General features: G+C 44.9%; 1 protein-coding gene across 1 annotated transcript; it reads right to left on the bottom strand.

The window, feature by feature from the left end:
- Positions 1 to 2,220: 2,220 nt before the first annotated feature.
- LOC133349526 (oxytocin receptor-like) lies at positions 2,221 to 27,776 on the bottom strand. The gene is made up of 4 exons (XM_061563060.1): positions 27,634 to 27,776; positions 14,707 to 15,519; positions 12,573 to 12,796; positions 2,221 to 2,939 (listed from the first exon to the last, which is right to left on the bottom strand). Exons 2-4 carry the CDS (start codon positions 15,420 to 15,422, stop codon positions 2,626 to 2,628), a joined length of 1,254 nt encoding a protein of 417 aa, XP_061419044.1. The 5' UTR covers positions 15,423 to 15,519; positions 27,634 to 27,776; the 3' UTR covers positions 2,221 to 2,625.

Here is a 27,776-nt window from a genome sequence, read left to right as displayed (position 1 = left end):
TAACAGCTTTACGTTATAAAATATATTTTTTTAGTGATTTGCTAACCTTTCCTATACTCTGCACTCCGATCGTGTTTTTTGTATTATTTGTTGTTGTACCTTTCTGACCCGCCCCTACTGGACATCTGTGAAAAAGAGATTTAAAGCTCAATCAGATTCCTCCAGGATAAATACAGATTATGATTCTGATCTGGCCAGCTTGAAAGAGAAGGCCATATACCCTCTGGAGTGACTCTCTAGAGCTCCCTCTCGAGGAGGGCCTTCTAGCAAATCACTAAATAGCATCATGCTCCAAGCATGGTGCTATTTCATTCAGACGCTGTCGCCTCAACAGACCTGGTTTTCACCTGAGGACGGCTGCTTGCGTTGTGGCCGAAACGTCGTGAGAATTATTTTATTATGTTTTATTTTTATTATTTTTTTACTTTCCTTCTACGTGACTTTACCGAAAGAACCAAGAAGATGGATTTTGTCATTATAGTGGCTTGACCACACAGGAATGACCCCCAAGGAGATGATGAGCCATTCATCAACAAAGATACGACTTATTTTTGTTAAACTCCCATAATTTTGAGCCGAGCATTCCCAGTGTGTTTGGGCAGAACGTGTCCCTCGAAGAGATGATGGCTGATGGTCAAGAACCATGGAGTGGCAGCCAAGGAAGGTGCAGCCATAACATTGCTCGCTCACGCCATTGCTCGCAGAACCCCCCCCCCCCCCCCCCCCACTAGAGCACTGTTTTTCAAACTCTTCCACTGACTACCCAGCCCCCCACCACCGGTGACAAAACGCATTCACTTCTCTCTGGAAATACCAGTAATACAAAATCATTCATATTACCGGCACGTAACTTTTTTCATGCAGCTTTTTAAGGTTTTTTTTAGGAGTGGTGGGGGGCATTTAGATGTTAGGGTTATGGTAGTTTAATCTGGATAGTTTGCCTAACTTAATTTTTAAATGAAATATAAGTAAAATATTAATTCATGTCCGACACGTCGTTATTTCCGGATCAACCTGCATTTGCATCAGCCCACCGACCACCTGGAGGACCGATTCAGGCCACTGGTAGTCCAGGGACCACACTTTCAGAAGCACTGCATTAGAGGAAGCTCTAGAGGGCCCCTGAAGAGGGTGTATGTCTTACTCTTCAATCCTGGCCAGACGTGTTTGAAGATGTTGAGTTACTCTTGCTTTATTCCACCACAAGTAACCTGCAGATCGACCGCGATGCGCCCATTTTACAGCTGCGTGGACAGAGGTGGGTGGATTTAAGAATCTTCGTGAAGGATGGTGACAAAGGTAAATTAACCACCGTGAAGATGAAAAGCTCTGAGAAATGAAGATATTTCAATTAAAGGTTCCAGCCGGCACATTTATTAACAATACACCACCACAAAACAATTAAATACATACTTTTTTTTTACAAACCGCCTCATGAAAAAATCCCTGCCAAATTACTCCATTGGAATGTACATAACAATTAGACACTTGCGCACAACTTGGCAGGACCCCCCTAAAACTCAGTCCTGAGACTCAGGCTTTTATTGGTAAACAAGCATCAATAGTTTTAGCTGACATTGCCATGCCGTGTAATAATAAACTCAAGATATTAAACTACCTTGTTTGCCCGTCTAAGGACGGAAGCTGTAATATTTACGAAAAACTTGAGCAGAGTATAATTGTATCTTGTGTAAATTTAATGGCAGTGAATCTGGCACAAAACAAAGTCATCAAACACTTCACTGCATTTCACTGTAGCACTGTATTAATGGCAGTAAATCTGGCACAAAACAAAGTCATAAAACACTTCACTGCAGTTCACTGTAGCACTGTATATAACTGACCTTCAATTTATTCAAATTCACTGCTCTGATACTTTATTCTCTTCTGCTTTTGGTCGCTGGGGTTGAAATAAATTGGAATTCGATACAATATCTGGAAAATCATCAATAAATATTTTACCATAATGTAGAAGCATAAATTAGACACCATTTGGCTCAAGTGCTGAAGAAATAAATAAAGACACCAAATCCACTTTGTTGCTGCGTAGAATTATATATTAGCTTCACTTTCAATAAAGAAACGTCAAACTGAAAGCGAATTTGCGAAAAATATTATTTACGCTCGACCTTCTTTTGCGTGAGTGTAGCAATCCACCCGCTCATTAATATTAATGACGGGGGGGGGGGGGGGTGCAGCATGTGGTGTGACGTCACGCGCGTTACACACAAACATACATTCTTGGCTCATTATAGTAGTAATGTCACATTCATCTTCCTGAAACACCAGCCGTCTGTGTGTTTTCTGTTTTGGGCCGAGTGTACCTACCGATTAATCTTGACTATGGCGAGTCTTTGATTTGCTTTTCTTAAAACAATCACTGCCAATGCGTTCGCACGGGATCCAAAGCCCAGGGCAGATGGAGTGTGGGTGGCATGGGATGCGTGATGATAGTCCGCAAGAACGTGCGCTCTGATGTTACCGCTGCGCAGGCTCGCTTTCCCGCACGCCAGCAAAACTTTTTTTTTGGGAATGTGCAGTAACACCGTAGCACGAACGTACGTACGTTGAACTTCTTTCGCCGCCGTAATCGGAGGTGCGATGGCGCTACGGTAACGCTGGCGACTACAGCGGCGCTGCGGATCTTCGCGTCTCGGGGGTGGCGGTGGCGACAGCGGCGGGTGAGCTGCGGCACTGCGTAGGTGCCGGCGACAGCGCGTAGACCACGTGCTCCGTGTTGGGCGAGCCCGCCCCGCGCCTCGTCGGCGTTCGGCACCGCCGCCGCTGCTGGCGGCACGTGGCAGGGCACCGCACCTGGCGGCAGCACGCCAGAACCTCCTCGAGGAGGTGCCCGCTGAACGACATGTAGATCCACGGGTTGGTGCAGCTGTTGAGGCTCGAAAGGAGCATCACGATGGTGTAGGTGGGGTCGGATGAGTCTGCGGCGTCGGGGGAGGTGGAGGGGGGGAGACAGCGTGGGATTGTGATAACTGTGACGCGTGCACCGACTGTGACGTCGTTATTTGATTTTACCAGGTGAGGCCCATTGAGCTATAGAGCTCTTTTTGAGAAGCAACCTGACCACAATTGATCGCTCAACGAAGTGGCGGCTTATCGTGTGGACATTTAGAGCAGCCAAATACTCTTAAACGCACGTTGATGCTAAATGCGGGGGAACAACCAGAGGACCCGGAGAAAATTCCACGCTACTACGGTGAGAGAAACACGCAATGCTAAATATACAGGCGCCAGGGTCGGGATTCGAACCTACGTATTCCTGTAGACTAGGCCAGGCAATTAACGTCTCGCCACCGCGGCGCCCACAACTGCGCCACTCAATGAAGGGCCCAAGAGGTTGTTGTTGTTGTTGTTGCAGCCATTGGCAGCAGTACAATCTCCCGCAACAGGTGCACATAATCTGTCTTTATCAAGGTGCATATTGACAGTCTCCGGCGAATGAATTAGCTTTTAATTATGTCGGTGGTTTATATAATTACGTGTGTATTCAGCATCTGGTTGCTACATGTGCGCACAAAAATATATGCGCATTTTTTGCATTTGTTATTGCTACGAAATGAGAGAGACACGTTTTACTACTTTTCCCCAGGCCCACAATAGGCCACTGAGGCTGTGCTAAGAGGTTTCCCCCACGGGGAGGAATGCTATAGTTCTAGGTGTCGGTGTGTAGAGTTTTACAGGGACCAGTTGCGAGTCTGACCGCAAAATCTCGATTTTGACACGCAAACTAAACTAATGTTTTATTTCACCAGGTAAGGCCCACTGATCTATACAGCTCTTTTTTAGACGAGACCTGGCCACAAATGAAAGCTCAACGAAGTGGCTTATCGTGTGCAAATTTATAGCAATAAAAATACTCTAAACGCGCGTTGATTCTAAATGTGGAGGGGACGAAGCTGAGGACCCGGAGAAAATCTACGCGACCACAGCGAGAGCTCACAAACTCCTAATATACAGCAGGCATCAAGGTCCGGATCGAACCCCCGCCCTCCTGCATACCAGCCGAGGGTGTTAACATCTCGCCAGGTGCAAATAGGGCAACTCCTCGACTTGCTGTAAGAACAGGTGCTGTTCTGCTTTGTTTCAGTTGGCAACACTATACACGTTGGTGCCCTCCTATCCGGGCAGCTGTACGGTCCAGGCCATTCTCTGATTGGATCAAGAAACTCGCCCTGTGTTTGCAGTGTGGTGCCATTGTTGGATGCTCCTCTGCCATCTCGTGGGGTGGTGGTATGGTGCAGTTGAAGTACATTCGCCGCTTGTATAGGATCCACGGTTCGCATCCGCAAGGTCATCCTGCGTAATACGACAGGTGCATTGACCTTCACAATGTGAGCCGTTTGCTTCAGAGTTTACGCTAAGGATTTGTGATGTAATTTGAAAAGAGTAGGCCATTGTGTACCAGTGCCATGGTTCAAACTTGCTCAATTCTATTCTGCCAAGAGACCTGATAACAAAGGATTTGATTAATTCCCCCAACGATGTATCCATTATATTATGATAGCATTGAACTACCACCCTCCCAACACCTCTCCTCAGTTTTTTCAAGATCTCTCTGAGATGCTCGTCATGCTGCACACAAGCACCAGTAGGCAACTCCTCCGTGGTGACTTTAAAATTGATGGAGATGATTCCAGCTGTCCATTTTCTAAAGATGTCATGGCAAGTCTTGATACTTTGGCATTTCACAACACGTTCTCAAACATTCTCGCAGTTACACTCATGACCTGGTTTCTGCCAGTGGCATCTTGGATACCAATTTATCAGTAGTGGATCCTGGCCTATGGGTATTTTTTGTGTTTTTATTTGGTTTTACCCCCGATCATCTTTCCTTCAAATTTTGTAACATAAAGGACATTACTCAAACGTATTTATCAGATCAATTCCTACAGTACCTGTTTTGCTCAACCAACTATCTTTCATTGGATAATATCACTCAGTTGTAAAAGTCAACCCTTGGTTGATGTGTTTGTTAGCTTTCGAGGCACACGTTAATTACATTGTCAAAGTCATTTTTATTTAATTGACAGAACGTTGACTGGTTACCCAACCCCTCCTCCACTGTCATCGATGTGTAGTGGCATAGCACTGGCTGCTGGCAAGAAAGGGGATCTGCGGCGTACGGCAGCCCTGACGTCAGCAGGCCAGGATATATACGAGAGGGGGATCTTGGGGAAAGGTCAAAGAATGGGCACACCAAGATATATACGAGAGGGGAATCTTTGGGAAAGGTCAAAGAAGGGGCACACAAGGAACCGGCTAGTAGGTTCTAGAAAGGGGGCGTGGCCGGGGGTGGACTGAGGCCATGCTGACAGTATAAGATGCGCCCCTGTAGGGGACCTCGGGGCTGTTGTTGCAGTGGGATTCCCGTCGTGCTGCTGAAGTCTTCGTCACCGTTCTTCTCGTCGTCTTCTCCGTCTTCACCATCTCGGGGTGTCACCAGTCAGGCAGCCGACCAACTGTCCTGGATGAGTAGCGTCACCGACAATAGATGGACTCATTATTGAGTGTGTTAACCCCGATGGTGCTTGTTAATAAAGAAGTGCCTCCAAGTCTTATCGTCTCCGAGTTAGTCACTACAGATGTAAGGTGCTATATAAGCTGTAATTCTTCTTATTATTAATGCAGGCACGCCAACGATGGAACTTTAGGCACATGGTTCAATTCCCCTGGTTGACTCTGTCCACCTGGTTGACCCTGCCCACCTGGTTGACCCTGTCCACCTGGTTGACCCTGACCACCAGGTCCTCTGAGCGAGAGAACCTCGTGGGTTGAGGGGGAGGAGGGCGAGGGAGGTGGCCACAGCCTCGTGGCTGCACAGGCTCGGCCACTGCTGCCGAGACTCGGAGAAGGGGAGGAGCTCGCTTGGGGGTTAGGGGGCCACAGGAGGGCCCCCTAAGAAGGGGGCTTTCTTGAGGGCATTGCCAGGAAGGACCCCTAGGAAAGGGGCTGTCTTGGGGGCTTTGCCAGGAAGGACCCCTAGGAAGGGAGCTGTTTCGGGGGCTTTGCTAGGAAGGACCTCTAAAAAGGGGGCTGTCTTGGGGGCATTGCCAGGAGGGACCCTAGGAAGGGGGTGCCTTGAGGGCTTTGTCGGGAGGGACCCCTAGGAAGGGGGCTGTCTTGAGGGCATTGCCAGGAGGGACCCTAGGAAGGGGGCTGTCTTGGGGGCTTTGTCAGGAGGGACCCCTAGAAAAAGGCCTTAGGGGTTGGCGCTGGAGGGTGAATGCTGTTGCATACCGCCTCGACGAGTACTCCCACTCTTGACTTGCATTCTCTTTGTCATCCAGATCCTTCATCGCCTTCAATAATATAATTCACTGTATAAGTTTTTTTTTGTTCCTTGGTAGTAAGTGTTATTTCCTAATTGCTTATGCCTCAAAAGTACAAAATGGCTATTATTGCCCACAAACTTTGCTTTTGTGATCAGGAGAGTGATATTTTGAAATTTACCTATTTTCCAGAACATTCCAGATAGATTCAGTGCTGAGTAAACTTGGAGTAACTTCTAGAACATTCTAGAACTTTCCAGTAATATAAATAGTAGTGTCGTTGGTATGAGTACCGTTGTGTAGAGACAGTACCATGTGGGTGCTACTGTAGGGGCGGAGCCTCTCCGCGGACACCGGATGGGCATACCAGGGGAGGCTGGGTAAACAGGAAGGGGCACGTTACCGGATGTGGTGCGGACGGCGGGGGACCAGGGTTGAGGAACACGTGAGGTGGGTCCTGAACCCTCACGAAGGATCGGGAAAAGAGGCGTGGCCGAGGGCGGGGCCTGGCCACGCAGTAAGGAAAAAAGCCGAGCCCCGGGGGGGGGGGGGGGGGGGGGGATACCGGGGTTGGTCCTGGTGTCTACAAACTAAGTTGTGGTTGTGGCAGCTGTTATATTGGGGAAACGAAACGACATGTCTCAGACCGCGTTCGTGAACACAAGGCGGATTTGAAACACGGTAGGATCAATACCTCTGCCGTTGCTGATCATTGTTTTAACGCTGTGGGCTCACACGAAATTGATTTTTCCAAGACGGAGGTACTCTGCAAACCTACCGGCTACCTTCAGAGATTTGTTCATGAAGCCATCCAGATATATAAACGGACACAACTTTAACCGAGAAGATGGGTACAAACTGAGCAATCATTGGAAGGACATTATTAACCAGGTAAAGTCTTAACTCACTGTGATGTTTCCATCCAACCTGCCTATGTCAGCTGTTATTTCCGACTCTCTCTGTTTCTTTCTTTGCAATTGCACTCTCATGGTGCTAATCTCTCATTAACACTGCTGTTGTGTGCATATGCGGGCATGATACTCTTATGCGGTGATGGAAGCTCATTCATGCTGATCTCCCTCCCTAATCCCTCTCTCCCTATTTCCTCTCTCCCTAATCCCCCATTAACACAACTGAGGTGCTTGCGTTCGGTGATGGAATTTCTTTCCAGCTCAGACCCCGCTTGCTTGCCCATCGCCACATATATAGCCTTGTTGTAGCTACTCTCTCGCTAGTTCAGCAGTTCCTCTGCTGGATTATATTTTTTCTGCCTGAGGACGACCGCTTGTGTTGTGATCGAAACGTCGTGATTTATTTTATTTTATACCTATGTGACTTTACCGAAAGAACCAAAGAGTATATATTATCTATACTTTTTAGGCATAAGCAATTAGGAAATAACAATTACTACCCAGGAACAAAAATGTGTTACAGTGAGGGAAAAAAGTATTTGATCCCCTGCTGGTTTTGTACGTTTGCCCACTGACAAAGAAATGATCAGTCTATAATTTTAATGGTAGGTTTATTTGAACAGTGAGAGCCAGAATAACAACAAAAAATCCAGAAAAACGAATGTCAAAAATGTTATAAATTGATTTGCATTTTAATGAGGGACATAAGTATTTGACCCCCTTTCAATCAGAAAGAGTGCTCCTATTCTCAGCGAGTGCTCCTAATCTCAGCTTGTTACCTGTATAAAAGACACCTGTTCACAGAAGCAATCAATCAATCAGATTCCAAACTCTCCACCATGGCCAAGACCAAAGAGCTCTCCAAGGATGTCAGGGACAAGATTGTAGACCTACACAAGGCTGGAATGGGCTACAAGACCATCGCCAAACAGCTTGGTGAGAAGGTGACAACAGTTGGTGCGATTATTCGCAAATGGAAGAAACACAAAAGAACTGTCAATCTCCCTCGGCCTAGGGCTCCATGCATGATCTCACCTCGTGGAGTTGCAATGATCATGAGAACGGTGAGGAATCAGCCCAGAACTACACGGGAGGATCTTGTCAATGATCTCAAGGCAGCTGGGACCATAGTCACCAAGAAAACAGTTGGTAACACACTACGCCGTGAAGGACTGAAATCCTGCAGCGCCCGCAAGGTCCCCCTGCTCAAGAAAGCACATATACATGCCCGTCTGAAGTTTGCCAATGAACATCTGAATGATTCAGAGGACAACTGGGTGAAAGTGTTGTGGTCAGATGAGACCAAAATGGAGCTCTTTGTCATCAACTCAACTCGCCGTGTTTGGAGGAGGAGGAATGCTGCCTATGACCCCAAGAACACCATCCCCACCATCAAACATGGAGGTGGAAACATTATGCTCTGGGGGTGTTTTCTGCTAAGGGGACAGGACAACTTCACCGCATCAAAGGGACGATGGACGGGGCCATGTACCGTCAAATCTTGGGTGAGAACCTCCTTCCCTCAGCCAGGGCATTGAAAATGGGTCGTGGATGGGTATTCCAGCATGACAATGATCCAAAACACACGGCCAAGGCAACAAAGGAGTGGCTCAAAAAAAGCACATTAAGGTCCTGGAGTGGCCTAGCCAGTCTCCAGACCTCAATCCCATAGAAAATCTGTGGAGGGAGCTGAAGGTTCGAGTTGCCAAACGTCAGCCTCGAAACCTTAATGACTTGGAGAAGATCTGCAAAGAGGAGTGGGACAAAATCCCTCCTGAGATGTGTGCAAACCTGGTGGCCAACTACAAGAAACGTCTGACCTCTGTGATTGGCAACAAGGGTTTTGCCACCAAGTACTAAGTCATGTTTTGCAGAGGGGTCAAATACTTATTGCCCTCATTAAAAAGCAAATCAATTTATACAAATTTTGACATGCGTTTTTTCTGGATTGTTGTTGTTATTCTGTCTCTCACTGTTCAAATAAACCTATCATTAAAATTATAGACTGATCATTTCTTTGTCAGTGGGCAAACGTACAAAATCAGCAGGGGATCTAATACTTTTTTTCCTCACTGTACATAGTGTAATGAACTGTTTATGGTGATGAATAAAGCGGCATGATAACTATCAACAGGCTAAACGTTCTCGTTGTTTTTTATGTTAATAGTTTTCATTTCAGAACATTTTATGAGGCTACTGCTAGTGATTAATAATAATAATAACATTTGCTGCCATGAAGTGTGGATACCATTAGCAGAAGTACACAGCCCGGGTTCGATCCGCCCCAATGACACGATTCGATTAGGAAATTCCATCCGATCAAATCATCAACGTTTCTTTGCATTAAATCTGGATCAATCCTTCGACGTGATCCTGATCATTCAGGATCTTTAATAGCAAGAGAGAAGTGTGTGAAGCCACGGGGTTTTTTTCAACGGTTTTACTTAACTTGATTCCTGTGTCATGGTCAAATCTTGTAATCAACATTTAGTCTACTTCCTGTTGTCCAATCAATTTAAAATTTTGCACACGTACTCAGATCCGGTGACAATGCATGCCTGTATCAAAAGTGGCATCAATTAATTCATGAATTCGCTACTTTAAAGCAATGTACATTTTGTATGGACGCCTTATTATATATATTTGTGTAGGTAAAAAACGCCGCGGTACCTCAACGCTCCAAGCGCCTCGCCCAACCGTGTGAACGAGTTATGGAAGTAATCTATTAATTCAAGTAAGCATTTATGTGGGAGCAGGCACCGCATCATTGACATACTTCTCGACTGTGAGTTAAACGAAGTTGTTAATTAAATCGTCGTTTTTAAAACACCTTTTTAAAGGCGTTTTTATTATTGTCAAGTAAAAAAAGCTATTTGTTTTTCAAAAAAACTCACTTGAGTCTCGAGGCTCTTGTTTTTTTTCTGGAGGTGATACTGCACTGGGATGTTTGGCCTACTCTTTTTTTTTTTAAAACAAATGTGTCTTTCATGGGAGGAAACCAGAGTATCCAGAGGAAAACGCACTGCATTTAAGAAGGTAGCACGCAATGCTCTGCAAAGATGGATTCACAAATCCACATGTGGATGCCTAGAAAATGTTGGAAATTCACAAATCTGCACACGATTCACCAACCCTGGCCTCCAAAGCATAGTATCACAAAGCATGCAACACAACTCCAAAATACATTATAAGGATTGAATTGTTTCTCCGGCAGCATCTATTGATTCCTATGTTCAACAATGGGGAAACATTGATTCATGAATACAATTATGACCCGGGCATCTACTTTCAAATCTGATATAATAGATAACTAAGAAGAACAATTAGTAAATTAAACTGTGATTCCTGTAACCTTTTTTTCATTTAATCATAATCATGTTGTTTTTAAAGCACCCAATCAGCTGATTAGGATGTGACCCCGATGTTGATTGGCTTCCATTCAAGACAAAGAGAGATGGACAGACCGAGTGGAAGAGCTACTTGATCAGAGAGGAATGACGTGGAAACAGCAGTAACACATTGGATACGATGATCGACAACAGCGACGGACCGTTGCTACCTAAAGTGTGTGGCCCCCGTCGGCCTGTGCAAAAGGGGTTGGATGAAAATGTTTTCTTAGTATTTGTGTCTTCTATAACAATTGGTGGGCAGCAGTACAGTTGGACCAAAGTTATCCGGGCACATTGCTGGCCAGAGCACTTCCTCATTCGCCTTTCAGGCCTTGGCAGGTAATTGCTAGCATCACTTGTCTCTGTCATAGGTCTATCAATCTAAATAACTGAATCGTTACCTTCATAGTTCATGCAATACACTACAAACCCGTTGAATAGCATTCAATTCCCAGCCATGCACTTGCATTGGTAATTCATTTTAAACCTAGCCTGAGGCTTCCTTAATTTACTAGTAAAAGCAGTAGCAGTCGTGGTCTTTTATTTTTCCAAGAGATGGAAATCATTACATTCAGGCAATATGAGGCACAGTCTTATTACTCACAAGAGGTATCCTGAATTAAATCACATGTTTGATTTCAACTTGTGCGGTACAAGCACAAATATGGACAACAAATCTTAACATTAAGGTGAAATTGCACATTAATTTCAAACGATGTAAAAATCTGAACTGATTATGTAATTGATATTAAATTAAAACAACAATGGCAGACATTGAACATGTAAAAAACTGTTGCTTTTAGCATCGATAATTTCCAACCAAATAATCGGTGTTTGAGAGAATGACTTCAAGGCACAAATTGGAATGCAAATTTCATCCGAGAGTGGTTTGACATATGAGAATGATAATTGACCAAAATCGTGATGAATGCTTGCAGCAGAACTTTGTAACGGTCCTAGGCTGCAATAATTCAGATGTGACAGCAGCAAAGGCTCGGGGCAAAATGTTTCGTACAGAAAATTGAAAATGAAATTTCCCACTGAAATGCTGAACGACACAAAAGTACATCGTGGCCACATTGTAAATATGAGGAATGTGAAGGGAAACATTTTAATGTATTGCCCTTGAGAGATTACATTACCACAATCAATAACGGATAGAAATGTGGATGATGGATCGATGTTTGTAAGTTGATTTGGAGAAACGGAACGTATCCCTACAGGAATCCCAGCTTGATTCTCATGTCATTGACTACGTTTGGGATTTGTGTTTTAAAGATTCAAGAGAGGAAGCTATATATCCAATTGTAGGGAGTGAAGGACTCAGCCTTTAATCAATACCTATTTCAGTGTGTAAACTAAACTAAACCATTTGTATTTTCCCAGGTAGGGATCACTAAGCTATATAGCTCTTTTTCACAAATGATAGCTCAACAAAGTGGCTTATCATGTGGAAATTTACAGCAGCCTAATACTCAAAATGCATGTTTCTAAGGAGGGAAAAACCGGAGGACCCGGAGAAAAATCCACATGACCACAGGGGGAACATGCAAACTCCGAATATACAGGCGTCAGGATCGGGATTGAACCCACAACCTCCTGTGTACTGGGCAAGGTAGTTAACAGGCAGCCGGGCATTAGTACACCCCCCACCCTTAATGACAATAAGCAACAGTATTGACAGCTACTGCTATCCAATCGCTTGTCGATGTCATTCATCTATTTGGAGACTCCTCTGCCACTGGCTGTGATGACGCAAGGATCCACACTGCTCAATTATGGGCGGCCTTGTTCCTGCTGGTGGCTCGTCCGTAGCTGCACGACATTACCTGTCCCACAACGCTGGACTGGAGCCTTCTCTATAGCACCACTTTCAGGCGATTGCCACTCATTACTTCGCCTGATAATTTGCGGAATTGGATGGAGGAACGACGGTGTGCCAACTGTGAGACCTGACAGGCGACAGGCGATGCGATGGCAATCACCGTCGTCTGGTGCGGTCTCGTCCCAGGCTGCCCACATCTGGATGACGAAGAAGGGAGTCCAGCAGACGACGTAGACCACGATGATGACGAGCGTCATCTTGATGGTGCGCACCTTGGCTCGGGAGATGCAGCGCACGCTGCTCACGCGCGAGCACACGGGCGATTGAGACTGCGAGCCCCGGGGGTCCTTGGGGTATCGGCCACGCGTCTTGAGGCGCAGGTTCCTGCGGGCAATGCGTGACAGTCTTAAAACGATTTCTCAGTGCAGTAAATCCTCCCTATGCGCGAGTTCTGAATTCGCGAGTTGTGCACTAATCGCGAGTTACTAAATGTCTACTGATTCCCTATTCGCGACCCACCGGACTCCGGTATTCGCGAGTGTACGGAGCATCCACACCGAGGAGCTGCGTGCAGAAATTTTACTTTTAAAACTGAGAAGATCAGGCACAGCCCTTCAGCTGTCTGCTTGGTCCTCAAGCCTCGCATTAATTGCGCTCTGAACTCGCGATTGTGCATTTTTTTACTTTATCCGTACTTATACTCGACTCGTTAATACATTTTGGTATAAATGAGTCGGCTATGAGGTCCATTAAAGAGAAAGAGAACGCGAATGCAATCAGGGAAAGTGTTTCGGCGAGTACTCCCTAGAATGCTAAAATGATAACTGTGCAACGTTATGAAACACCCGCATCCCCTGAAGAGTCATCCTCCTGAATTCCTCACCATCACCACCACCACCTCCAAGGTAATTAAAAACGCAATGCTTTTCATAACGTATTTATTGTAGTCATTGTTTTTAAACATTTACCATTTCCCCCGTATGTTTACTCGTACCAGGAACGTCACCCCATGTTTCCCATTGGAACAAGGTTTATGCATTCACAAATTCTGAATTCCCGAGCGTTTTGAAGAATGTAACCCTCGCGGCCAGAGAGGGTTTACTGCATCGAGGTGGCCACGTGATTCAGAGGTTGAGAGGCCTGAACTGGAACCGCTGAGATCCTGGGTTGGAATCCAGGCAGCGGTGTATGATGAAACCAGGTTCTGAATTGTAAGGAATTTAGTTGTCTCGGTCGGGTTCACCAACGACCGCACAGAATAAAATAACCGTCGCATTAAATTTGGTGTTGCACTTAATGTGGCTGAAGTCCAGTTCTGCTAATACAAATATCTGTTATCTTTTGTCTGTTATGCGAGAAACATTGCTCCCATATGCAGAGCAGGTGAGAAAGCGCTGCCTGCCCCCCTAAGCGTGCGAGATCAATGTAGACCTCTCAGAGGGATGCCCCGTTCGGTGAGCGGCCCAAATGGACACGATGCGGAGAGGACAACTGGGATACAATTTTACGTATATATTTTTTTTTTACAAAAATCGTTAATTAAACAAAACAAATCTTGGTGTCGAAGTAGCTGGTGTAAATAGTGGCTTGTAATGGTCATAAACCAACTAAAGACCAGGGCCCTGTCTTGGGGTGAAGCAGAGAAAGCTGCTAAAAACCGCCCGGCATGGCGTGGGCTTGTTGTGGCCTTGTGCTCCACAGGGAGCGAAGAGGAGTAAGTCATGGCCATGTCAGAGACACTGAGATCCAGCGAGTGCCACAGAAACTGGTTAATAGTGACATCGGTTAACGTTTGGCCTCCCGTGGGACCATCAATAAATGACGTCACGCGATTTTGGACGATTTTAGACCCCTCCCCCCCTTCGTCACACGGCGTCATAAAAAGTCAGAGCCCCCCTCAAATATGACGTCACAAAGCTCTGCCCCCCCCCCCCCCTCTGCCAAAAAACATGCTTCAAATCGCTTAAAACTATTGTCATTGTAGTGCGTATTTAATGTGGCACTGCACTCTGATGTTGTCGAAGAAGACATGTATTAAAAAGTCTATTTAATGAAGTAGAACGTGTTTATATTTATTTAAAGTTACGCATTTTGATGTGACATCACATCTCTGACCCCCCCCCCCCCTCGTCACACATCGTCACAAATGTCTGACCCCCCCCCCCTCCCCCAGGTGCGTCACGTCATTTATGGATGGCCCCTTTGCTGGATCAAAGTTGCCGGACGGGGGCACAGATAAGGGGTTCAAGGCAGCAGATGTCCGAGACATCGATGCCCAACGTCGCGCACCAAACCTGCATATCTCGAGCAGAATGGCCCCGTAGCACGCCGCCAGGATGAGCACGGGCGCCACGTACACGGACACCGTGATCCACGTCACGTACGCCCGCATGCCCCACGGCTGCCCGAAGTCGGCCCAGCAGTCGAAGACGCCCTCCTCCACCTCCTGCAGCGAGAAGATGACGACCTGCGGCGTGCTGAGCAGGGCGCTCAGCACCCACGCGCAGGCCACCATGACGTGCGCCTGCTTCCTCGGCTCGCCCCGTCGGCGCAACGTGCTCAGCGGGTGGCAGATGGCGAGGTAACGGTCGACGGTCATCGCGATGAGCACGTAGGTGGACGCGAACATGCCCACCACCTGCAGGTACTTGACGAGGCGGCAGAGCGCGTCGGGCCCGTGGAAGCGGAAGGTCACGTCCCACGAGAGCTGCGGCAGAACCTGGAAGGCGGCCACGGCCAGGTCGGCGACGCTCAGGTGCTTGACGAAGAGGTTCATGCGCGACGCCTTGCAGCGCGTGCGGCTCAGCGCCAGCAGCACCGAACCGTTGCCGGCGATTGCGACGGCGACGATGGCGGCGAGCAGGGCGATCTCCGCCGCGGCGAGACGCTCGTCGCGTGCCGCCGCCGCCGCCGCCGTGCCCTCGTGGCGATCGGTGTCATTGGGAGCCGCGTGGGAAATGTTGTCGTGGCGGGGCGTCCGGCTGGCGTTCCTCCACGGCGCGAGATCCATCGCTGTGTGCCGCGGGAGGCACCGAGCGTGGCGGCAGCAGTGTCGGTGGCGCGGGGTTGAGGATGACGACGGTGGGGACTGCGAGCTGCGATTTGCACTATTGAACGAACGAAAAAAATGGGGGTCAGTGTTTCAAGCACATCGACAGCAACAACTAACCGCCATTCGCAAATAAGTGGAGGTGACATCGCCAAAGTGCTTGTACAAGGCTTGGATGCACTTTAAGGTCACGTTAAGTGTTTAAAGCTCGCTGGCAAGAGGTCATGGGAAAGACCCCGGGTGTTATGGCTTAAGTGAGGTGACACACACACAAGATGTACACACCAAAAGCAAGTGGGTGTCGTTTAATACACAAACAGTCCAATATCCTGATTTAAAGCTTTCGTGACTGCAGGGATTCATATTCTTGGTTCTTTCGATAAAGTCACGTATAAGGGAAATAATAAAATAATAAAAATATAAAACAATCAAATTGTTTTACAATAATAAAAATATAAAGCAATAACATTGTTTTATATATTTATTATTTTATTATTTCCCTTCTACGTGACTTTACCGAAAGAACCAAGAATATGAGTCCAATATCCTGTTGACCTTACAGACCAATGTTCAAAAGCAGCATTCGTTTAAGCAGGCAAATGGAATGGATTTGATTTTCTAAGTCTCATCAGCAGCCGGGGGATTAAGGAAGACTTATCTCCATTTAGTGGTCCAGACGAACTTCCGTCAAGTCTACATTTTTATGGCAAGGGCCATTACGTACAAAAGTCTATTTAATGTGAAATAATGTTTGGTCTCACACCTGCCTGCCTCTCCCAACTCATCTGACCCTGCACCTCTACCCTCCCATCTTTATTTCCGCTCCAGGAACCAAAGCTTTCTATCACAGCACCCACTTAACCTTTTGCGCTCAGTGGGATGTCGTTCATTCTCCTTTGCTGCCCACTCAGTTTGAAACCCCCAACCCCTCAGTCTTCCGTGCCGCCGACTGTGCCACTCGTCAGTAAAATAATAAATCAGGACCTGCCTTTTATTAAATCCTTTATATTAAGTTCGCGTGCTTGCTTGCTTGCTTGTTTAGGACCGTGCAAATCTTTCGGTCGTTTTTTAACCCACTTCCCGTGATCCAATCGAGCTGACATTTTCCACACAGACTCGTTGTGCCAGACAATTATTGTTCGTGAAAAAATATTCCCAAAATTGTACACTTTTTAGGCAAAAAAATTTATTTTACATATATTCAAATATAACTAATTCATGGCTTTGGCTGAACGTCAGAGTATAAGAGCCCAGAGCGTAACCCCTCCACAGGCCGTGGCGGAGTAGCGCAGTTGGTAGCGCCCTCGCTTCCCATGCCAAATGTCGCGGGATCGATCCCCGCGTCCTCCACAGGCGAATATATTTTAAATCCTTTATATTAAGTTCGCTGCCACGCATATAAAGGATTTATAGTGAAAAACTTTGTTTTTACGGGTTATACTTATTTTTCACTCTGCCTAACATCACATGAAATTTAGTTTTGCACTTCATGTGGCTAAAGTCCAGTTTTGAAGATTAAAATATCTGTTTTTCTGTCACACAAGCATTACTCTCGTAAAATGCCCATTGTTTTTGTATGTTTCGAGTTGTAGTCGCATTTCATAATAATTTTAACTTGTAACGCGCTGCACAGTATTCACTCGTAGAGAGAGAACATCTCAGAGGCGCGAGAAACCACAGACAAGCAGGAAAGCAGCCACGCGGTGAGTCGGCGCCAACAATTGTCCAAGCTCTGCGGCCCTCTACGTATCAAAGTGATATCAGCCACGTTAATGAGTGTTGGGAGAAAACCCATGCAGATGGAACAGATGAAGAAAACATGGTTGTGTTTGTACCGCATCCTCCTGGCGAGCCAGCGAACGACACCACGGGGTCCACAGAAGGGGAGTTTTGTGCACTCCACGAATCCGAGCCTCCATTGCTGAATTAGAGGCATGCGCCACTACCTTTTATAAATGTTATATACAAGTCTGCATTGCACTGAATGGGTTAAATAACCACTGTCGAATTCGAACTTAGTGATGCAGCATCACCAGGTGATATATGGATATTCGTCACCCAAGAGGACAATATTGGCAATTATAACTTCAGTTTTTCTAGATACTCTGCATGGTTTGAAAATAAGAGGTAAATTTTATACACGCATGACAAATCTCTCATTTAGCCACGTATAATATGTTGTTCGTTGTGGTTGGTTTGGCCTCTATTTTATGTTATTCTGTTCATCAAAAATGTATATGTATACTTGTTGAGGGGCTAATGGGCCTACATTTTCAAGTCCCATTTTTATCACCTGTTTTAACACAATAATGTTCCACCTCTACATCAGAATTTTTTAAAAATTCCAGGGATATATGAATGTTTTTGCTATTGAAATCTGCATACAATTCCTGCACTGATTTGAAGACTATCTGAATCATGTCATATGGTTTCCATAGTTATCCCTAAGAAATTAAATTTATGACTTGGCAATTATCAAGGTACTCTTTTCTATTTTTATGCCCCTATTTCTTGCTATGGTGTCTTAATTATATTTTGTGGTGTTTTGTCCGAAATATTTTCTCCTTTGTCTCTGAATTGTTTAACGAAATTTGTAGTTCAGCATCGGTTTTATGGGCTTTCCTTCCATATTCAATGCACCATGCATTGCTATGCTCGTTAATCTATATATATAAAATCGTTCATGTCTGTCTGTCTGTGTGTGTGTGTGGACTTTGGCCCATACGCACTTTCATTGGACGGCGGTTGCCCCTGGCAACGGCTAGCCACGCCTTCGCCGCTTTCATTGGACCTGGCAACGGCTAGCCACGCCTTCGCCAAGGGCTGCAGTTTCATTGGACAGCGGTTGCCCCTGCTAACGGCTAGCCACGCCTTCGCCACTTTCATAAGCTCCGTATTTAATTAAATAATAGCCATTACACAGTATTGTTGGAGCGCTAGGGGGGGGGAAGGAACGCCACCCGTACCCTGCCTCTTCCAAGCCGACAATTTTAGGCGAGGCCGCAGGCTTTGCACGCTACTAGGCCTCGACACCCACCACGCCACTCTGAGGTAAATTCATCAACGTTTTTCCTACTCTTCACTACACCCCCACCACAATGTGTGCTATTAATATTACTTTTAAACCCAACGCGCCAACAATCGATTACTTTAATGTTCACTGTACAAATACTCATTAAGCTGGGTGAGCGTACTGCCAGTCTATCATGTACACTGTAGCCTGCTTATTAAGCTCGGTGAGCGTACTGCAACTCTATCATGTACACTCTAGCCTGCTTATGAAGCTGAGTGCGTGTACTGGCAGTCTATAATGTGGACTCTTGCCTGGTTATTATAATCGATTCTTTATATGTTCTTTGTACAAACAGTCATTAAGCTGCTTGAGCGACCCCAGTTCGATTCCAACTCACGCCCACCACCGCTGACGATTATTTGAAACGGACCTGGCCCTCCCCTAGGTCCACTCAGCCTCAAAAGCGTAACTGCTGTCGTGTGTGAACATCGTCACTGGGGAGACAAAGGCGGCGGGGCATCGTGGATCCAAGTCCCGGGCGAAGCCGGGTCATGTGTATGTGTGTTTGTGTTTATGTGTATGTCTGTGTGTCTCTATGTATGTGTGTATGTATGTGTATGTATGTGTATGTATGTGTATGTGTGTGTGTATGTATGTGGGTTTTTTTTATGTCTTTATGTGTATGTCTGCGTGTCTCTATGTATGTGTGTATGTACGTGTGTGCATGTGTTTGTGTGTATGTATGTGTGTGTCTATGTATGTGTGTGTCTATGTATGTGTGTGTAAGTGTGTTAATGTATGTGTGTTATGTGTCTGTCTGTGTCTGCATGTATGTGTGTGTGTATTGTGTATGTGTTTGTGTGCATGTATGTGTGTGTTTGTGTGTATGTGTATGTCTGTGTGTATGTGTTTGTGTGTATGTGTGTGTATGTATGTGTGTGTATGTGTTTGTATGTGTTTGTGTGTTTACGCTCGCATTACACAAATGTGTTGCTGGTCTAAGGCGTTCCTCGCACAGCATTGCCGCTTTATTATTTCAGTCGTTTACTGCCTTACGCACCCTGAAAGTCGTGTGTGTCTGCAGCAAGCGCGTGTATGTGTACCTATGGACGCGCGCGCGTGTGTTGTGTAGGGGGAACGGTAGTGTAGTGCTTAGCGTGCTGTCTGTGTGTGTGTGTGTCTGTCTGTGTCTGTCTGTGTGTGTCTGCGTGTGTCTGTGTGTGTGTCTGTGTGTGTGCGTGTGTGGTGTGTGGGGAGCGGTAGTGTAGTGCTTAGCGTGCTGTCTGTGTGTGTGTGTGTCTGTCTGTGTCTGTCTGTGTGTGTCTGCGTGTGTCTGTGTGTGTGTCTGTGCGTGTGTGGTGTGTGAGGAGCGGTGGGTGTAGTGCTTAACGCTACGCTGCGCTACCAACCCGGCGAACCCAGTTCCATTCCCGCTCACGGCCACCACCGGTGACGATTATTGGAACCTCCCCTAGGTCCACTCAGCCTCAAACGAGTAACTGGTGTGGCGTATTAACATCGGCACTTGGGAGACAAAGGCGGCTGGGCGTGGTAGATCCAAGTCCCGGGCGAAGCCGGGTCATGTGTATGTGTTTATGTGTATGTCTGTGTGTCTGTATGCATGTGTGTTTGTATGTGTGTGTATGTGTTTGTGTGTATGTCTGTGTGTGTATGTATGTCGGTTTTGCCGCCGTGGTGGATCCAAGTCCCGGGCGAAGCCGGGTCATGTGTATGTGTTTATGTGTATGTCTGTGTGTCTGTATGCATGTGTGTATGTATGTGTGTGTATGTGTTTGTGTGTATGTCTGTGTGTGTATGTATGTCGGTTTTGCCGCCGTGGTGGATCCAAGTCCCGGGCGAAGCCGGGTCATGTGTATGTGTGTATGTGTTTATGTGTATGTCTGTGTGTCTGTATGCATGTGTGTATGTATGTGTGTGCATGTGTTTGTGTGTATGTATGTGTGTGTGTATGTATGTGGGTTTTTTTGTATGTGTTTATGTGTATGTCTGCGTGCCTGTATGTATGTGTGTATGTACGTCTGTGGATGTGTTCGTGTGTATGTATGTGTGTGTCTATGTATGTGTGTGTATGTGTTTCTGTGTTTGTATGTGTGTGTATGTATGTGTGTTATGTGTCTGTCTGTGTGTCTGCATGTATGTGTGTGTGTATTGTGTATGTGTTTGTGTGTGTTTGTGTGTTTACGCTCGCATTACACAAATGTATAATGCGGGTCTAAGGCGTTCCTTACACAGCATTGCCGCTTTATTATTTCAGTCGTTTACTGCCGTATGCACCCTGAAAGTCCTGTGTGTCTGCAGCAAGCGCGTGTATGTGTACCTATGGACGCGCGCGCGTGTGTTGTGTAGGGGGAACGGTAGTGTAGTGCTTAGCGTGCTGCCTGTGTGTGTGTGTCTGTGTGTGTGTGTCTGTGTGTGTGTCTGTGTGTGTGTCTGTGTGTGTGCGTGTGTGGTGTGTGGGGAGCGGTAGTGTAGTGGTTAGCGTGCTGTCTGTGTGTGTGTTTCTGTCTGTGTGTGTCTGCGTGTGTCTGTGTGTGTGTCTGTGTGTGTGTCTGTGCGTGTGTGGTGTGTGAGGAGCGGTGGGTGTAGTGCTTAACGCTACGCTGCGCTACCAACCCGGCAAACCCAGTTCGATTCCCGCTCACGGCCACCACCGGTGACGATTATTTGAACCTCCCCTAGGTCGACTCTGCCTCAAACGAGTAACTTAACTACTGTAGCGTATTAACATCGCCACTGGGGAGACAAAGGCGGCCGGCCGTGGTAGATACAAGTCCCGGGCGAAGCCGGGTAGTACAGCTAGTAACAATTTAAACGTATAATGCGAACACTCTCGAACCGTGAGAATGTCTCATGGAGGTGCAAGGAACCACAGCCGCAGCGTCAGCAACAAACCGTCCCCCCCCCCGCCCACCCAAGCTCTGGTCCCCTACATATTGAGGTGTAATTGTCCAATTAATAAGTTCCATTCATTGGCTACCACATTCTGATGAGCCCCCCCCCCTCTCCTCCCCCCTCAACTTGCTTTTAAGGGATTACATCTTGAATCATTGCCTCACTTGATGCAGCAAATCTGGCTGTGACGGTCCCACCTGATGGCGGAGACTTGTGTTGCCTCCGAAACGTCGTGATTTTTATTTTATTTTACTTTTATTAATTTTAATGTTTTACGTACGTGACTTTACCGAAAACACCTAAGAATATGAATCCTTGCAGTCACGAAAGCTTCAAATCTAGACCCAGAGGAAACCCATGCGTGTGAGGGGGACACACGCTGTCCCATGCAGTTGGAACAGGTGTAGTTCACATTTACTGTAGCGCCTTCACCTGGCGAGGCGGCGTATGGAACCTCAACGCCCACGGGAAGGGAGTTTCACAGCATTTGTGTGGCGATCAACCAACTCTCACTGCCTTCCGCAGTGCTGGATTGGTGGCGTGCGCCACCGTTAAGGTAGTGCCATGCATTTTATTAGTTTGCTCCTCCAGGCGTTTGAATCTGGTTTGTTTTGAAATGCTGCTGTCTAAAATTGCCAACATTTGGATGTTCTAAATTTTTTAAATGTTATATTTGGATGAAATAAAATCATCAGGATCAACTGTTCCAACAACAATAGCAATTTAACATTAGCATTTTCGCACAATTCACGAATACTCGATGATGACTTGAAGAACTACGGACCCATTAGCCACATATCACATTAATTCTAGACTTGAAGCTTTCGTGACTGCAAGGAATCATATTCTTAGGTGTTTTCGGTAAAGTCACGTAGGTAAAACATCAAAATTAATAAAAATAATAAAATAAAATAAAGATCACGACGTTTCGGAGGCAACACAAGTCTCCGTCATCAGGTGGGACAGTCACAGCCAGATCAGCTGCATCAAGTGAGGCAATGATTCAAGATGTAGTCCCTTAAAAGCGAGTTGAGGGGGGAGGAGAAGGGGGGGGCTCATCAGAATGTGGTAGCCAATGAATGGAAAGTATCGGGAGAGAGGGGCCAAAAAAAGGGTGAGCGACGGCGTGGAAGCTATTGTGCGCACCCGAAACGTCGTGATCTTTATTTTATTTTATTATTTTTATTAATTTTGATGTTTTACCTACGTGACTTTACCGAAAACACCTAAGAACACATATCACATATTTAAACATGGTTCATGAAGATCATTGGGAACAGATGAATGAAACAGAAGCCAACCAACAATGGGAGTAATGGGATTTTATTCACCATCGCCCACATACGCACTCTTACATCAAATTCTGGAAAAGTCTAAATGCATTTAAATTAGCATTGTCCCCAGCCTCTTGTTGGCTGAAGAAGCATTTGACTCTGTAGAAATGTATGCAATGCAAGCTTTAAAAAAAACAAAAGGTGACATACACACATGGCACAGTGACATTAGAATGAACCTTAATGAATAAAACTTTAACAGTCTCAGATATGCCAACACCAACCAATTATATTATAATCTTGCCTTGACAGGGAGACCAGGGGATTGGTATCCGTTTCAGTGTTCTGGTTATGATGTGCATAGTTTTAATTGTGCATCTCCCAGTTTTGTGGACAAGCTCCCGGACCAGGCTCGTGCACAGTGACTCTTCCACATCCCAGGTCGTCCATGCAAGTTCTGTAGAAGGGCGATTATTTATTTTTGTCTTTTCACCGAACTATTTTACGTGGGGCTTGAAGGCCAGGCTTCTGTTCATGGACACCCCTAGAGATCTTGCAGAGGGGTCATAATGCACTGGGCTATCACAGAAGGACACATCAATGGTGGCATCTTCTGCGTGATTGTTCAGGTGGAAAGTGCTTGTGGTGGTTTTGGAACGATGTTTTCAGAGTCTCAAGCAACAGAAATATGCTTCCCAAAACGTTAGCTTAGCTCTTAGAGTATTGGTAATGTTCTCGAGGGGTTGCCCTGTGTAGCAAGGGCTGTGTCGTCAGCATATATGAACCTTGCAAGATGATGTACATGGCATGTGACTTATAAACTACAGTATGTTAAATCGTGACTGCTCATACCGAGCCTTGTTCATAGTTATATTGTGGCTGTGTTTACCAGCGAGGAAGTATGGTTGCTGACAGTGCCGGATTAAGCTAGTGCAGGGCCTGTAGCATAAGTTATAAAGGGGTCCTAAAAAAACATAAATATTAACACACATTTTAACCTGAGTAGTAAAGTAATTGTATTTTTTCATTTTATATACAGCCAGATAATGTGACAAATCGCTAACCTTAAACACCCAGTCGTTCATAAAAGTTGAAGACAGTATAGTACTATAGTATTAGAGCAAGTGCAGAATCACTGAACCGGAATTGATAGCTTGAAAGTATTTAGCGTGGGGCCCTTGAAAGTGCGGGACCCGTAGCATATGAATCTTGTGGCGGTACCCCGAGGTACCATAGTTCCTCGGCTCTCGCATAATTTCCGTGATGCAGTCATTTTTAGTCTGTTGATGGTCTGCAATGCGGCAATCGACTCATCTCGACGAGCTGTACACGATGCACTCTTCGAAATATAAATTTTCGATCACGGATTTTTTATGCTCATGTTTGGCGTTTCGACATCGTAGAGTAGCACTGATTTCGGATTGATTAGTACACCAGTAGCGGAGTTAAATAAACCCCTGGAAAAAATTGTGTTCCAGAAATAAAATATTTATTTGCCGCGGCCATTTTGTATTATTTGGTACCCCAGGGTACCGTCATAAGGATCATATGCTACTTTTGCTACTAGGATAATCTGGCACTGGTTGCCGAGCATCGCATCAATTAGGTGTACAGTAGAACGACATCTGATGATTTTGGCCAACTTTCAGTGGCAGGCCATGGCGCCAAACTGTCATAGGCTGCAGCGAGATCAATCGTTGCTTTGGTCAGTTTTCTGTTAACGCTGGAAACCAGCTTCTATGAGGGTGGTGAAAGCAACGATCTGCTCAAAACATAAATCAGAACGTGCAATCGGAATGAACTGAAGGCATTGTTAGAAAATACTTTAAAAAGTAGGCTGCAAAGTCCAGGGCTCAGGATAAATATGGGCAACTAAAAGCCACGTATGACATTTGGTACACGAGTGGGAGATATCTGTTGAGAGAGTGTGTGTGTACCCAGGGCAGCACTTGCAGAGAGACCAAAATTAAAACTATTTATCTTCTTGGTTCTTTCGGTAAAGTCACGTAGAAGGGAAGTAATAAAATAATAAAAATAAAACATAATAAAATAAAATAATTCTCACGACGTTTCGGCTACAACGCAAGCAGCCGTCTTCAGGTGAAGAATGAGACAATGCCAAGCTAGGAGCTTATATATAAGCTGCGTTGGAGGTGGAAGAAAGAGCGCCTTAAAACTATTTAATAAAGAGGCAGACGAGAGCATGTTATTTGCGTTGTATTTTGGGAAATCTGAACTCGATCACGGAAAGTTAAATACCATTACCTGCTATGACACGTGGTTCAGAATCACAGTCATAAATGGAAAAAAATGATGATGGTGAAGAAAAAGAAAAGTGAGCTTGGGTATGACACATCATGAGAAGAAATGATGGCCAGTAGGAGTGAATAATTACTGTCAGCCAAAGGAGGCAATGTCCCCAAGAGGATTTCTACCACGGCGATAGAGCGATAACATCGGCTCGTGTGCAGGTGTGTGGCTTGTTGCATTGCAAAACCATGAGATATTGAAACTTGGTGAGGGCCTCCATTCAGTAGTGGATAGATCATGGCTGATAGTGGTGTTGGTGAAATAACACATTTGTATTGTTGTGAATTCACATCGTGTGAAAACGAATATAATCTTTAAGAATGCATTCAAGTCTACTTGACGCAGGCATAATAGTGTATTGGCAAAATGGGACATTTTTGCCACTATCAAAGTATGAACAAATAAGAATAGGATTAATCCTTTCTGGCAATAACACTGTTGTTGAGATGTTTGCATGTTCACCACAAGTAATGTGTGTGTGGCAGACTTGAGTCCTTGCAAAAGGTTTCTATTTGGTGTTTGAACATCTTAACACCTGTTTTATTGATATAAAGCGTAAAACCTATTCTTAGTGTATTGGCACTGGCCATTTAGAGTCAATGACTTTGTACTGTGGAATGACTCAGACGTATGCAATATCACAAGCCTGAATTAGCCATGCCTTGCAATCAAACTAAATCCAAATTCCTGAAATTACACCTCTCCCACCATGGCTTTCAAGTGAAATACGAATTTTAAAAAACAGACTCTCATGCATAGATATAAAGAAAACATGCGTATACTCTAAACAATATATAATTCAACATAACTCTGAGGAGTAAATATGTAGAGCATATACTCGGCACTGTGTAATGAACAAGCAGGATTATTCGTTACATTTTGAATTTGGCCCGTTCTCATTATGTTTAACACGTATGCTTTCGCGACCAATATTATACACTGTGCCTGTGCTTGCTATATAAATATATAACGAATGTTGTGGGTTTACTCTCCAACACACCAGTATGCTGAACTAGTAACTAATTGGCATGTTTCGTTTACGTGACAACCCTTACTAATTGGCTGTGTCGGGTGGCGGCAGGTTTAAGGACATTTATATTCACACGATCTAACCCAACAACCTCTGTTATTGTTTTTATTATCCCTCCGCCTGTGATAAAATTAGTATAACCGACTGAAGTTGCACTGCTTAATGAAGAAGCCAGCACTGTGTCGTCTTATGCAGAGACTGGTGGTCCCTGCCATAGTAATGTAGATTTCCCACAACTTGGTTAGATCCACTATGTTGGTAGAGCATTCTCCACTATCTAAACAATTGAATATTTCACTCGTAATACAAAACGGTGTTCACCCTGTGTCGTAGTTTATTTTATGATTACTGTGTTTCTGGACAGTTATTTTTTTTGAGGTTCTCATTGGAAATCTCCACTTTATAAGACCACATCTTTTTTTACATTAGTACCGATTAATATTTTGTACGTTATTTATAAAATAACATTGCAGTTAAAATGTAAGGCTCCAACAAATGGTTTTACCCTAAAGTTAGTATTACATATTTTGTCGTATTTCTCAGAATTTGCTTACATGTAGGTAATGCTGCATGTTACCCCTTGAAAATACATGTGGCTGATATATTTTGGTGTCCAAATTATAGGCGAAATCACTGGCCATTTGAATACAGGCATCACCATATCATTACTGGCCATGATCTACATACTGCTGAGTGAAGGTCATTCCACACAGTCCTGCCATGCTAATCCTAAGCATACGCACAACCAATAAAAATACATAGATAACAAATCTTATTGTAACCCACTTTTGTGTTAACGTTTTTACAATTATTGAAACATCGATTAGTGTTTATTTAAAACCTAGAGGCATTTGAAAACGAATTGACTGTACATTTTATCTATCCCATTATTCACAACAGAATTTAAGATTTGCAATAGTTTCATTTATCGGTTAGCTGCTAACAGTTGTGTTTAAACATTTCGATTTAAAGCTTCCGTGGCTGCAGGGATTCATATTCTTGGTTCTTTCGGTAAAGTCACGTAGAAGGGAAATAATAAAATAATAAAATTTTACAATAAAATGCTCACGACGTTTCGATCGCAACACAAGCAATCATCATCAGGTGTGAAAACCACAGCAAGAAATTTTGAAAAAAGTGGCGATTTTTTTACTTAACGTCGTATTTTCTTGCTGTGGGTTTCACACCTGATGATGATTGCTTGTGTTGCGATCGAAACGTCGTGAGAATTTAATTGTTTCATTTTTATTATTTTATTATTTCCCTTCTATGTGACTTTACCAAAGGAACCAAGAATATGTGTTTAAACATGTTACACGTATGCGTCTAAACCCCAAGGCTAAATCACCATGGAAATTCCACATTCATATGACATGAGCCAGTTCACACATAGAATAACCAATATTGATATACATAAAAAAAAAACATTAATCTCATCATTTAATTCATTATTCATTCGGCTGTATATAAACACAGTATATAACCTATATGTACAGCGCCCTGTAGCAGAATAGATTCAATATTAATAACACACGTTGCATATAACACGATGTTTATGTCTGACATAGCAAGCAAACGATACAAGGCAAGTCTACATTACATCTCCTTATAAAGTATACACAGCAGCTTTACCTTCTTTCCTCCTCCTACGGGCAGTGCATTATTGCTGGTGCTCCTGCGTGATTCTCTCCTCTGGTGGGGGTGATTGTGACTTCTTGGGGGATTGAATGTGGCTTAGAGGATGAACGCTCTCTCTCTCTCTTCATGCTTTTCCC

Source organism: Lethenteron reissneri, chromosome 30, assembly GCF_015708825.2.
Source record: "Lethenteron reissneri isolate LAM-NWPU_2019-01 chromosome 30, ASM1570882v1, whole genome shotgun sequence".
In the NCBI taxonomy this organism is placed as follows: domain Eukaryota; kingdom Metazoa; phylum Chordata; class Hyperoartia; order Petromyzontiformes; family Petromyzontidae; genus Lethenteron; species Lethenteron reissneri.
Note: the sequence above shows the minus strand (reverse complement) of the source record. Positions and strands in the feature narration are given on the sequence as shown.